Below are 14,689 nucleotides of genomic sequence, written 5' to 3'. Positions count from 1 at the left end.
AATGCATGTTTGAATCACGGTGTTGATGCCAAATATTCACTATAGTACGGACTGCCACAAGAGTGATCACATCTGTCTTGGGAGAAGTGTACCCAGAATGCTCCTTACAAGCTCTGTAATGCTCTTCGGAGAACTATAACCAGAAATGAAGATGGCTAGCCTTTCTCTGACATGCTTCAGACATGTTATCAGAACGCACCAGTCCCTGGAGGAGGAACATCATGCTTGATAAACACGGAAATGCTGTTGAATGTGGTGCGGGGCTTGCAGTTTTGTTCTGCAGCATGTGGGCTAACTCTGAGGTGCCGCCTCTACGGCACACTGCATTTTGCCACGATCCCTAGCTGTCATGCTCTAGTCCCTTGAAATTCCCCAGGTGGCCCCCAGAAGCATGATCTCTCAGCCCCTAAGGTATAATCAACTTTTAGAACTCCCTGTAAGATAGAAGTATATATTTTCCTACATCCACACTATCATTAGTTGCTATATGATAATGGATTGATTCTGATTTAACAAGTAAATATTAGTCATGCCTTCGAATTTTTCCACTTGAAAGAACGCAGTCTAATGCAAGCACAATGCCCAGCCCTTGCTAGTAACAAAAGGTAAAGAGCCCTGGCGACTAATTCCACCTAGTAGCCTCCACTCCTCCGAACGCTCGGGTTCGAGAACAGTGCAGTGCAGCCTACGAAACAGATGGCGGTACAGAAAGGCAGATCTGGGAACACGCAAAGCTGCGGGTGCCAACTAGGTCCAGTGAATGGCACCTTTGCCCACCAAATGACAGAAGGATGATGTTGCCTATTGCTCTTCGTAAGAGGAGATTATACCATCCGAACTGCTGGGAGATTTTCTGAAAGGACCTGTTTCCCTTCAACAGGCACACCTGAATTGACCCACCCACGCCCTCTTTCCGAAAGGGCGCCGTCACAGCAGAAAGGGAGAGATGCTTAGTCACTTCCTAGGTGGCAGAGTGAGCAGGCAAATCTTATTTTAGTTGTAGAAATAGGCCTATTTTCAGCAGCTTGCTTGATTACATTATGAAATGAAGCTCCTTGGAGAGACAGATGGTATGGTGAAAAGAAATTGGACCAGGAATCAAAGGCCTAGGTTCTAATTCCAGCTTTGCTTCTGTGAGGGAAGCAGCCAGCAGCCCAACTGCATTCTCCTTTCTCCAAGGTGACTACAAGCTGGGCTTCATTTCCCTCTTCCTGGAGCGAGGAGTCACTGAGAGCTGGAATGGGACTTTTATCCTTTAATGACTTAAATTATCCTGACAATTAGAAGTAAGATCCTTCCAATACAGCAGTATCTTTGATTGAACTGTATCTATATATGTCTTCTTTGGAGAAAGCCCAAAGTCCCTTTGCAGGGTCCACACACGGATTAAGCCTCTGGCAACTGCCCTCTGACCATCGATGAGGGATGTGAATAACCCAGCTACTAGACAGCCAAAAGTCAATTCTGCACTTAGGCTAAAATGGAATATCTTATCGTTGATCTCCCCTTTTCACCCATTTAACCCATTTATCTCCCTTTTAACCCATCTGTCAGTCTGAAGGGGAAAAAAAGGGTGGGGGGGGATACTGTGAATTAAGCCTCTGGTGCATCCCCTCTGACTATAGGCCAGGGATGTAAACAGCCTGGCTTCCTTGAGAATGCATGGGAAAGTGGATAATTGCAGATGCAGTTAGGTGAATATTTAATACCTTATTATTTGATCTCCCTTTTGCCCTCTTTAAATTTGTTCTAGCTTTTAATATTATCAACTTTCTTTTTGATTGAGGTTTTCCTATCTTGTTATTTTTGTTGGTTTTATTGTTGTTGCTGCTGTTTGGTATGTTTTCCTGTATATAAGATCCAGAAGAGGTAAACTTATAGACACAGTAGTCAGACTACTGGTTTCTGTGGGCCCGGCAGGGAGGTTGGAGGGAAGTGGGGAACTGATGAGTACAGGAAAGAGGAGAACGTTTTGAACTTGACTGTGGCGCATGCGGTACAGCTCTCTGCAATACAATCGAACTATTGAATTGCATGATGTGTGGAGCACATGTCAATAAAACTGTTTTAAAAACACAATATATTTTTTAAAGTCATTTTGAATCCTCTGCCTGTTTTTAAATTTTTTTATTCACGAGGCTTTCATCTGTTCTGGATACTAGATACACATTAGATATATAATTTACAAAATGTTTCTCTATTATGTAGATTGTTTTCGCACATCTGAGGTGGTATCATTTGATGACAAATGCTCTTAGTTTTGATGAAGTCCAGTTTATATATTTTGTCCTTTGGTTGCTTGTCCTTCAGTTGTCCTACCCAAGAAACTATACTACAATGTTTTCTCTATGTTGACCCCACCCACGGACAAGGTCACGAAGAATTAGATCTATGTGTCATGTAAGGATTTTGCAGTTTTGGCCTTTGTATTTAGCAACTCGATGCATTTGGAGTTATTTTTTGTATATGGTTGGAACAGGGCTCCCATTTATTCTATGGTATGAGGAGATCTAATTGCCCTAGAAATGTTTATTGAAGAGGCTGAGTCTTTCTAAATCTTATTGCTTGGGCTCTCTTGGCAAAAACCAATTGTTTATTTCTGGGCTTAATCTTTTTAAAAAAATCATTTTATTGGGGGCTCATACAATTCTTATCACAATCCAAACATACATCAATTGTGTCAAGCACATTTGTACATTTGCTGCCATCATCATTCTCAAAACATTTGCTTTCTACTTGAGCCCTTGGTATCGGCTCCTCATTTTCCCCTCTCTCCCCACCACCCCCTCCCTCCTTCATGAACCCTTGATAATTTATAAATTATTATTATTTTGTCATGTCTTACACTGTCCAATGTCTCCCATCAACCACTTTTCTGTTGTCTGTCCCCCAGGGATGAAGTTATATGTAGATCCTTGTTCCCCCTTTGCACCCCACCTTCCTTCCACCCTCCCGGTATCGCCACTTTCACCACTGGTCCTGAAGGGATCATCTGTCCAGGATTCCCTGTTTCCAATTCCTATCTGTATTAGTGTACATCCTTTGGTCTAGCCAGATTTTTAAGGTAGAATTGGGATCATTATAGAGTGTGTTGTGTGTGTGTGTGTGTGTTTTGGGAGCGGGGGGAGTAGGAAGCATTTAGGAATTAGTGGAAAGTTGTAATGTTTCATCATTGCTACACTGCACCCTGACTGGCTCCTCTCCTCCCCATGACCCTTCTCTAAGGGGATGTCCAGTTGTCTACAGATGGATCTTGAGTCCCCACTCCGCACTCCCCTCATTCACAATGATTTGATGTTTTGTTCTTTGATGCCTGATACCTGATCCCCTCGACACCTCGTGATCACACAGGCTGGTGTGCTTCTTCCATGTGGGCTTTGTTGTCTGGGCTCAATCTTATGGATACAGTGTATCTATATACCTTGCCTTCTGGCAGGCCCACACTAGCTAGACTGCTGAAGCTCTGTACCAAGTTTTGCCATCAGAAGTGGAAGTCCTCCAGCCCTACTCTTTGTAGAGACTATTTGGGTTATTCTGGGTCCCTTGTACTTCCATATTAACTTTAGAATAGACTTAGCCATTTCTTTTAAAGAGGCCGTTAGAATTTTGAAAGAGCCCTGCACATCGAAATGGGGAGGACTGATACCTTAACAACATTAAGTCTTCTAATCCATGAAGATGGTTTCCCATTTCTTTCATTTCCTTCAAGAATGTTAAGTAGTTTTCAGGGCACAAGCCTTAGAGGACCTTTGATTAAATTTATGCCCAAGTATTTCTTATGCTACTGTAAATGGTATAGTTCAGGAAACTTCAGTTGCATATCATTTGTCAATTTCTTATTACAGGTTAAGGAATCCCCCTCCTAATCCTTGTTTGCTGAGTGCCGTTTTCACAAAGGGTGTTGGACTTTGTCAGGTGTGTTTGCTGTGTGTATTGCGATGGCAGTGTGGTTCTTTTTCCTGTATTGTAGTAACATGTTGTACTGTGGTTTTTCCTGTGTTAACCCATCCCTGCATTGTTGGGGTAACATGACTTGGTCTCAGTGCTCCATACCTAAAGCTTTCTATATGCTGCTGAATACAGGTAACCAGTACTTTGTTGACTATTTATCTTGAAGTATTCATAAGGAATCTGTAAATTGTGCTTTGCTTTTCCTGAGACATCTTTTTTTTTTTTTTTTGCTTGTTGGTTACGTTATCAAGTATCTTTGCTTCACCTTCCTTTTGAGAATCTAAGTGGAGACTTGCGCCAGTGCAGAGATGCTTCCACTGCCACTGGATCCACAAGGCTTTTCACCTGCCGGCCTGGGATCTTCCTGCATTTGGCATCATTGCATGTGCTGCATGAGTCTAAAAGGGGATTTATGGACTAGTGTCAGACATATGGGCTAATATCAGATTTAGGGACTTAATCTGGACTGGGCTGGGAATGATATAAAGCTCTCTCTTAAATGCATAGGAGTGGATTTGTTTCTCTACCCAACACAGTCTAATACAACTGGCTTCATAGAGTGATGGAGAAAGTGTTTCTCCTCCTTCTGGTTTTTTGTTATTTTTTTTAGAGGAGGGAAGGAGCTCACAGAGCTATGAGAGATTGATAATTCTTTTTAAAGCATTTGTTATAATATACCAGTGATGACTCTTAATCTCGGAATTTTCTTTGTGGAAAATCTGTTTTCACTAACTTCACTTGCAACAATTCTATTCAAAATTTCTATTTCTTCTTGAGTCACTTTGACAATTTCTATCTTTGTAGGAAATTGTCCATTTCATTTTAATCATCTGATTTGCTGCTACACAATATTCCCGTATCAAGCTTTTTATGTCTATGAAGTCTCTAGCAAGGCAACGCCTTTCACTTTACTAGCTTGAGTCTTCTCTCTCTTTATTTGGTTAGTCTAGCTTAAAGTTTGTCCACTTTGTTGACCTTTTCAAAGAACTAACTTTGGTTTCATTGATTTTCTCTGTTGTTCCAGTAAATATCTTAATGTGTCAAAGTTCTGATATTTGCTTTACTTAATGGCTGACAACTGATGTTATACTCCCACCAAACATGGAGGAGAAGCAGGAGGAGCAGGAGGAGCAGGAGGAGGAGGAGGAGGAGGAGGAGGAGGAGGAGGAGAAGAAGAAGAAGAAGAAGAAGAAGAAGAAGAAGAAGAAGAAGAAGAAGAAGAAGAAGAAGGAGGAGGAGGAGGAGGAGAAGAAACTGTTGCCCTTGAGTCAGTTCTGACTTATAGCAACCCAACAGAGGAGAAGAGAATTTCCTGCAATCATTGCGGAAGCAGGTGACCACCCCGTTCTCCCGCTTGCAGCAGCTGGTGGACTGGAACCTTTGGTTAAGAGCCGACTGTTTCAACACTGGGCCACCAAAGCCCCTTCCGGAGGTACAACACTTCCCTTATCTCAACCGGGAAGAGATAATCTTACAGTTTAAAATGCAGAAAGCCAGCTGCATTCACCGCCCTGATCCTGTGAGTAAAACACCCTTTCAGCTTGTATTTCCTCATGTGTGCAATGGAGACAGCAACACAGATGCTTAGAGATGCTGCTAGAATTTCAGAATGGAAGAAAGTATAGGAAGCACTTTGTGGCTCAGGGCAGGTTATCATGGCCACCCCTGTGGTTCTCAACTGTAACTCTTTATGAGAGTAAAAAGTCTCATCTTTCTCCTGAGAAGCAGCTGGTGGTTTTGAACTGCCAGCCTTGAGATTAGCAGCCACTAGGGTTCCTGCAGGTATCTAGTTGTTGTTAAGTGCAGATATCTGAAGGGGAAAAAAGCTAATTGATGGAGTAGTAAATAAGTAATCCTTATAAGGTGTTAATCATATAGTGGGCTAAATTAACAATGTCTTTTCCATCCTCCTTTCCCCATCCCATTGTTAACCTAAAAGCCTCGCATGGGGCTGGATTTTCAATTGATGTTTCAGAGCTGCTTACCAAACGCATCACTGTGCCAGGGCAGCAGATGTCATCAACACCTGTACCACGGCACAGCCTGCCTTTCCCTCTGAGTTCTCTAGATCAAGTTACCTGCAACATGGGGGATAAAATGCGCACATGAAGAATAAAGGTCTTTCAAGGGCATCTCAAAGCATCGAGGAGCGTTAAAAAAAATTCTGTAAAAGAGTTGTATGAGCCCCTAATAAAATGATTAAAAAACAAAACCAAAAAAAATCCAAACTCGCTGCCATCAAGTTATTGCTGACTCGTGGCAACCCCTGTGGCTGAGACTGTAACTGTTTATGGGAGTGCAGAGCCCCGTCTTTCTCCTGCGGAGCTGCTGGGGGGTTCATAGCCCAACACGTAAACACCACCAGGGTGCTGAATCAATATTTGAAGAATCAATGAAACCACTAGAGGGGGCTGTAAGCTTAGGGGTCAATACTATTAATCCTGCTGCGTCCTCTCAGTATGGCTAATAGAGAAGGCATGCTAACATTTCAATTTATACTAGTTTTTAATCTTTTTTATTTTCTCTTCTATTAAAGTTTTTGTTTAATTTGTTGCTGCTGTTAATTTTATTGTTGTCTTTTAAAAATGTTTGTCTGTAGATGAAATCCAGAATTGGTAAATCTGTAGAGACAGTAACTGAATTACTGGTTCCTTGGTAGGGAAAATGGTGAGCTAAAGATGGTGAGTATAAGAACAAAGAGAACACTACAGCTCTTCTTAATGTGACTGAATTATTGCATTGTATGCTTTGTGCATTATAGGCCAATAAAACTAATACTTTCAAAAGGCATGCTAATGAGGTAAGTCACTAAAAAGTTAGTTTAGATGTGTGGAATTAAGTGTTGTATTGTTAACCACAAGTTCAGTGGTTCAAAGCCACCAGCTACTCCATGGGGGAACGTTAAAGCTGTCTATTCCCAAGAAGATTTACGGTCTTGGAAACCCTGTATCAGGTCACTATGAGTCAGAATCAACACAATGCCAATGGGTAGATACGTTAGTTTATATAGTCACAAGCACAGCACAGCTTAAGCCTGTGTGTGTGTGTGTGTGCCCAATGTGTGAAGCACCATGCAACAGGCTAAGGTCGGAGACTGGGAGGTAAAACAAGATGATCTTGGAGCAGACGCACAGGAAAAGAATGCGAGAGGCGTGTAGAAGGAAACGCTGGCAGTTCTGCGACAAAGAAAAGGACGAAATGATCTGAATGTTCAGAAACTAACTGCACATCATGCTCCGGGAGAAACTCTGACTTGCAAAAGCTTGTTTAATAAATAGAACGACTGAGAAAAAGGCACGTGGGCAAACAGCCTATTCTTCTGAACAGCAGGAGAAGAACAAGGAGGGGAGGTGGGAAGAGAGAAGCCAGAGCTGAGAATCCGTTCACTTCTGGTACACAAATGAAAAATGATTATTCTAAAACTAAAGTCACAAGTAATATTTTTACCCTGACATCTTTTGTCTGCACTTCGGTCAAGAAAATTGAGCACTAAGAATTAAACAAAACCTAAAGAAAAGTCATGTTTTACTTCTTCCATCTCAAATTTCATTTATCAGAAACCCCCAAGGTAGAGCAAGATGCATAAAGACAGATCCAACCATTGCCTACAAAATCAGCAACAAATAATTCGCTGGTGAGGCCAGCAGCTCGGTTGCTATTGCTGTAATTGTTAGGTGTCATCTAGTTGACGCCAACTCGTCACAACGTCGTCCGACAGAATGGGCACTGTCCGGTCCCAGACCGGCCTTGCACTTGCTGCTGTCTTGCTCCTTGTTGCAGCACTGGATCCAACCCAACTCATCAAGGGTCTTCTACTTTACGCAGGATGATGTCCTTCACCAGGGACTGGTCCCTCCTGCTACGCTGTCCAAAGTACATGCGCCATCCTTGCCTCAAAGACCACGATGACTACCCTTCTTCCGAAATACGTGACTTGAAGCAGATCAAAGACTGCTACTTTCATATGGATTACAATACACGTGAACCAGCATCATCACAACCAGACCAATCAGCAGCATCACGATAAACATCACTATAAAATGTCAAAGTTTTCATTTCACTTTGATCTATAATCAATGGCCCTAGATGCAGCAATCAGGAAATCAAACGAGGATTGCATTGTGAATCTCTCCTACACAAGACTACTTTAAAGTGAAAAAAAAATCAAAGATGTCACTTTGAAGACTAAGACGTGCCTAAAGAAAGGCATGGTGTTGTCATCATCTCATGCACATTTTTCAGCTAGAAAACGAATAAGGAAGACTAATGAAGAGGTGACACATTTGAATTATGGTGTTGGTGAAGAGGATTGACTGTATCTGGACAGACGGAAACCATTGTAAAGTCAATAACGACAGCTAGCTCTAACTCAAGAATAATTAGTTCTTACATCACGGCCCTGCTGGATTGGATACTCACTGAGGCAATTGAAAGTAACATGGTTGGTGGTAGGCATACCTTAGTCCTTAAAGTAACATCATTTTCAATACTCTAAAGAGGTCTGTGCAGCAGATTGACCTAATGCAACTCATCTTTTGATCTCTTGACTGCTGCTTCCATGAGCACTGATTGTGAATCCAAACAAGACAAAATCCTTGACAACTTCCACCTTCCCCCACTTACCATGATGTTATCTATTGTCCAGTTGTGAGGATCTGGGGCTTCTGTATATTGACTTGGAAGCCACACTGAAGACTGAAATTCCTGAGCTTCATCAGTAAAGGCTTCAAGTCTTCCTTGACTTCAGCAAGCAAGATTGTTTCATTTCCATTGCGCAGGTTCTTAATAAACATGCCTCCAATCCTGATGCCACATTCTTCTTCATATAATGCAGTTTCTACGATAATTAGCTCAGCATAGAGATTGAATAGGTGTGGTGAGAGGATACAACCCTGATTTTAAACTAGGAAGTCTCCCTGTGTTCTAGGTGCCCAGCAGCCTTTTGACCCCTGTGAAGGCTCTTCATGAGCACAATGAAGCGTTCTGGAATTCCCACTCACCTCAAAGCTGTCCATAGTTGGATCTGAACTGCACAGTCATTGAAACACAAGTAAACACTTGCCTGGTCTTCCCCACGTGCAGCCAACGTCCCGCTGACATTTGCGATAATAGCCCTTGTTCCATGTTCTCTTCTCAATCCAGCGGGAACCTCTGGTAGCTCACTGTCAATGTACTGCGGAAACTGTTGTTGGATGCTCTCCAGCAAAATTGTACTTGCCTGTAATGTTAGTGATAGTGTTCTATAATTTGTGCGTTTTGTTTGGTCATCTGTCTTTGGAATAGGTACAAATATGGATCTCTTCTAGTCAGTTGGCCAAGTATCATAGTCGTCTTCCAAATTGACTGGCACGGATAAATGCCACCAGTGCGTCATCAGCTTGTTGAAACATGTCCATGGGTCTTCCATCAATTCCTGAAGCCTTATTTTGGGCTAATGCTTTCAGTGTGGTTTGGACTTGCTCCTTCAGCACCATTGGCTCTTGCTCTCATGTGACCTCTTGAAATGGTGAAATGCGGACTCGTTTTTGTACAGCGGCGCTGTGTATTACGCCCATCTTCTCTGGATGCTTCCTGCATCGTTCAATAGTTTGCCCAAAGAATCTTTCAATAATGCAACTTGAGGCTTGAATCTTTTCTTCAGCTCTTTCAGTTTAAGATATGCTGAGCATGCTCATCATTGGGTTTTCTAACTTTAGGTCTCTGCACATTTCATTATAACATTTCACTTTGTGTTCTCAAGTTGGCTGTTGAGAGTCCCTATTCAGCTCTTTGACATAATGTCTTCCCTTCACTACTCTACAATGAAGGGCAAGTTCCACAGCCTCTTCTGACATCTACTTCCATCCTTTCTTTCTTGTCTTCTTAATGGCCTTTTGCTTTCTTCATATATGATACTCTTGATGTCCTCCCACAGCTTATCAAGTCTTCTGTCATCAGTGTTCAATACCTCAAATCTGTTCTTGACATGTTCTTGAAATTCAGGTGGGATAGACTTAAGGTCATATTTTGGCTCAGGTGGACCTGTTTTAATCATCTTCAGCTTTATCCTGAACATAATTATATGAGCAACTGGTAGTCTGTTCCGAAGTCCATATCTGGCCTGGATTTAGCTGCTGACATGGAACTTCTTCATCCTCTCTTCCCACAGATGTAGTCAGTTTGATCTCTGTGTATCTCATCTGAAGAAGTGCATGTCAAGAGTCACCTTGTGTGTTATTGAAAAGGTATTTGGAATGAAGAAGTTGTTAGTCCTTGCAAAATCTGATTATGCAATCACCAGCTTAGCTTTTGCTCACCAAGACTATATTTTCCAACTACTGTTTCTGCCTTGTTGTTTCCAATATTTGCATTCCACTGGCCAATAATTATCAATGAGTCTTGATGGCATGTTTGATCAATTTCAGACTGAAGATGTGAGAGAATGCTTTAATTCCTTCATCGTTAGCTTTAGTGGTTGCTGTACAAATTTGCTTAATAGTTGTATGGATAGGATTTCCTTGCACGATGATGGACATTAACAGATAGGCAGCATTGTTCTTCAAGAAAGATTTTGAAATGTCCTTTTGATGATGAATAAAATGCCATTCCTCTTGATTGGGTCATTCCTGTATATGATTTTCTGATTCAAGATGGCCAGTATCAGTCCATTTCAACTCGCTAATTTCTAAAATATCGATCTTTGGGCATTCCATTTCATTTTTAATGATTCAAGTTTTCCTAGATCCATACTTCAAACATTCCAAGTTCTGATTAATTATTAATTGATGTTTTCAGCGGTTTCTTCTCATTTGACGTGGGTCCTCCCAGAGAATGTCTTGAAGGCTTTACTCCCACAAGCCGTTATCCATCTTTATCAATATGACTGACTCTATTTTGAGAAGGCAGTTCTTCCTCAGTTATATTTTGAGTGCGCTCTCAAAGAATCCCAGAAAATCAAGTGGGATTCAAGAAAGGACATGGAACATGGTCTATCACTGCTAGTGTCAGATGGATCACAGCTAAAGCAGTAAAAACCAGACAGATGTTTACCTGGGTTTTGTGGACTATGAACAAGCATTCAACTATGTGGATCATAACGAATGATGGGTACTATACAAAGAAGTTCCTTAGCATGTCCTTTTAAGGTGAATGGATTCAGAAAGGAACAATTACTTCCGTCAGCGCTTTGCAGTGTTTGAAGAAATCGAGTAGCAACAATATAACGAACAGCTGGAAAGAGGAAAGCCAGACTGAAAAACAACAGCTGAGAAAGAGCACACATGCACGCACGTGCCCACACACCCACGTACACACGCGCACACACCGAAAAAAGATCGTCCTAGTTCACGTATCAAAACTCTTAAATAGAATGTTAGCTATGCAAAGCTAATAAAATGCAATACTTTTAAGGAAACATATTAACACTACCCTTAATCGGTCTCTGTGAGTTAAGTTTATACATTGTATATCTGGAAAAAACGTCCCTAAATGATTTAAGATTATGGATGGAAGTCTCTTAATCACTATATTTCCTACTAAGGAAGATAGGTTGGTTTATAGTTTTCTGCTTCAGCTTTTACCCAGAGACTTGTATTTTCATACAGAGAAAACATAAAAGTGAGTTTGAATCTGGATAATAGTAAGGATATTTTAGATGCTAAAATAAAACATTAAAATGTAATCATATCTAACAAAAACTTCACACCAACTACGAAAGACCAGTTCATATGATTAGGATTATGGGTTTTTACCTTCTCCTCCCAAACCTGAAATAAGTATGCCAAAAAATGCATCAGCTAACTATGCAGTGGCATCAAGATAGTCTGGGAGCCCTGGGAGTGGCTACATTTTAGGCTGCTAAGGGCAAGGTCAGCAGTTTGAACCCATCAGCTGCTCCAAGACAAAGATGAGGCTTACTGTTCTGGAAAAGCTTTATAGTCTCATTAATCCAAAGTTGAAGGTGTGCACTATCCTATAGGTCACTATGAGTGAGAAATTCAAAACCACCAGCACACTCACGGGGTTTTCTGCTCCTGTAAACAGTTAGCCTCAGAAACGCATGGGGGCAGTTCTCTCCTGTCCTGTCAGGGCCCTGTGCATGGTCATCAACTTGATGGAAGTGAGCGAGCCTACAACAGACCGCTCAGTGCAGTACGTTGCTTGATTGCAGATCCAAGTAAAATAAAACTCTTGGCAACTTCAATTTTGTTTTCTGTGTAATGTGATGCTTCTCCTTGGTACAGTTGTGAGGATTTTTGTTTCCTTCACACTGAAATATAATCTATATTGAAGGCTTTGGTCTCCATCAGTAATTACTTTAAGTCTTCTTTGCTTTCAGCCAGCAAGAGTGTGTCATATGCGTTGAGGTAGGTTTACCACATAGCCGCAACGAGTCCACACCTATAACCCAATAATGCCACTCAGCCACCCTCCAGGTGTTTGGGTTCAAACATCTGATCTTCCAGTTAGCAGCCACGACCCGTGTCACCGGGGCTCTAGTTTACAAACAAAATCCTAGAGGAATGAAAATATGTAGCCATCAAAGATTTTTATGCTAACATCCTAACAGCTTTATTCATGACAGTAAAAAAGTAGAAACAATCCAAATTTTCCTCAGCAGAAAAATAAATAAACAAAACCCGATATGTCCATACGATGGAATATTATTTGGCAATTAAAAAGGAATGGGCCTCAGAAACATTATGTTGGTGAAAGAAGCCTGATGCAAAAGATCGCATACTATGTAATTCCATTAGATGACTGAAGTTGCTGTGCCTGTTGTTGTAGATATCTTTCAGGGAGTTGTACACTCATATTTTGGGGGAACCTTGCTGGGAGTAGATGCATTGGTTCAGAGGTGAAGCAAATCTATAACCCAGCCAGAATCTACTATAAAGTTTTACAAAGTCATACCAACAATTACTCCTACAATATCTCCAAGGTCCAGCTGTGCCATTTGCTCACCAACGGTTGGCATTGTCAACCTTGATTTAATTTGAGCCGTGCAGCTGGGTGTTAGAGGAGCCTGGCTGGTATGGCTTTAATTTTCATTTACCTGATGAAGACTGAACTGGACCACGTTGCCATATACATACTTCCGGATCTTTGCTGCCGTCCTTCATAAATACTCCTGATTCTGGATAGGAATCTTTTGTTAAGTATTTGTCGGGCAAATACCGTCAGCCAGTCTGTGGCTTGCTTTTCCTTCCCTCGGTGATTTGTTAGATACACAGGAATCCACACTTTCAATGAAGTTAATCAATCAACATTTTCTATCATTTAGTGCTTTTTACATGTCTTATTTAAAAAATCTTTGCCTATTCCTAGGTCAAAGAAGATACTTTCCTCTGTTTTCTTTTGAAGTTTTATTTTTTTACCCTTCATATTTGAAGCCGGCTGCTGCATTTTTCGTAAAAGCAGCCAGTAGGTTTGACCCTCTGACCGCTCAATAAGCAGCCATGCACATGAACTACTGGGTCACTAGGGCTTCTGCATATTAATAAGGTTATCTCTTGCTCCCTGCAGTGGAGCATCTTCGTGGTTCTAAGTCAGGTGACCACATCAATCTGAGTCTATTTCTAAAGTCTGTGCACTTCAACTGCTCTATAGTAACCATGAGGAAAATAGCACTTTATGAATGCTGAACCTTTCGAGCAGTTTTGGAAGGTGGCACCAAGGTCATGTGCTGGACTCTTACCAAAGGGTTGGAAGTTTTGACTCATCAGCCACACCTTTGTATGAAAAACCTGGTGAATTGCTCCCATAAAGATTACAGTCCAGGAAACCGTAGGGGTCATTATGAGTCAGAACTGGCTAGACAGCACTGGAAAAACAACAGAGTCATTTAGGAGTCCCTGGTTGGTGCAAAGAGTTCAATATTAGATTACCAATTTACAAGGTGGGAGGTTCAAATCCACTCAGAGTCACCTTTCAAGACAGGCCTGGCAATTGATAGAGATCGCCTAAACCCCTTTGGAGTGCAATTCTACCTCGAAACACATGGGGGCATGAGCTGGAAAGGCAACTGATCATTTTTTATAGTAATTGTGATCATTTTTTATAGTAATTGTGAGCTGGGAAACATTTTAATGCATAATTTGCTTTATTATTTCATTACCCGTTCTTATGAAAGAGATTATCTGCAAATCTTAACTCTATCAAACTTTACATGCCATCCAATGTATATTTGGAGGAAGATTTTTAAAATATATGTATGTAAGTAGAGTGGGAAATGAATATTTTCCATGATGCAAGAACTGTGAAATCTGCTTGATTTCTAATGTGGAACAAACATCAGAATGAAAGCGTCTTACCTGAGTAAGGTAGATGGTGTCTTTGAACATTTGTAACGAACTCTTGCTCTGGGGGAGCTTGAAATGAAGCGCGGCCTGATTAAGCATCTCACTGTTACCTTGTTTATGGTGTTGTCGATGCGATGAAAATGTGCTCTGGAAAGACCAGTCGCTTTCAGAGGAGACCTTGGGGGAAAACAAGTTACACATTGGGGTGCTAGCAGCAGATGACTTTCCCCTACGATCTTATCAAACGCGGAAAGCACCCCACAACGAAGGCAAAGTTTGTTCCATAGCTCTAGTTTCTTAACGGTCTTGGCTAATCACGCTTGTTATTGTTGAAAGATGAAACTTCTGCAAAGTCGATTTGGCACCTACCCTGTTCCTCCTTTAAATCTAGACCATTGCATTCTGGTGTTTCTCCAAAGTCTGGTTTTAAAAGAATGTATTTATCTATTCAGGTAAAA

General features: G+C 41.3%; 1 protein-coding gene across 1 annotated transcript in view; it reads right to left on the bottom strand.

Annotated features, from left to right (window-relative positions):
* Positions 1-14,689, bottom strand: part of MANBA (mannosidase beta) — a 150,840-nt gene that overhangs the window by 15,346 nt on the left and 120,805 nt on the right. The window contains exon 13 of the mRNA XM_075543981.1: positions 14,244-14,408. Within this exon, the coding sequence (XP_075400096.1) occupies positions 14,244-14,408 (165 nt within the window). The remainder of the gene's footprint in view (positions 1-14,243; positions 14,409-14,689) is intronic.

This window comes from Tenrec ecaudatus, chromosome 3, assembly GCF_050624435.1.
Source record: "Tenrec ecaudatus isolate mTenEca1 chromosome 3, mTenEca1.hap1, whole genome shotgun sequence".
NCBI classification, from domain to species: Eukaryota; Metazoa; Chordata; class Mammalia; order Afrosoricida; family Tenrecidae; genus Tenrec; species Tenrec ecaudatus.
The sequence above is the reverse complement of the archived record's forward strand: the minus strand, read 5'-3'. Positions and strand labels throughout refer to the sequence as shown.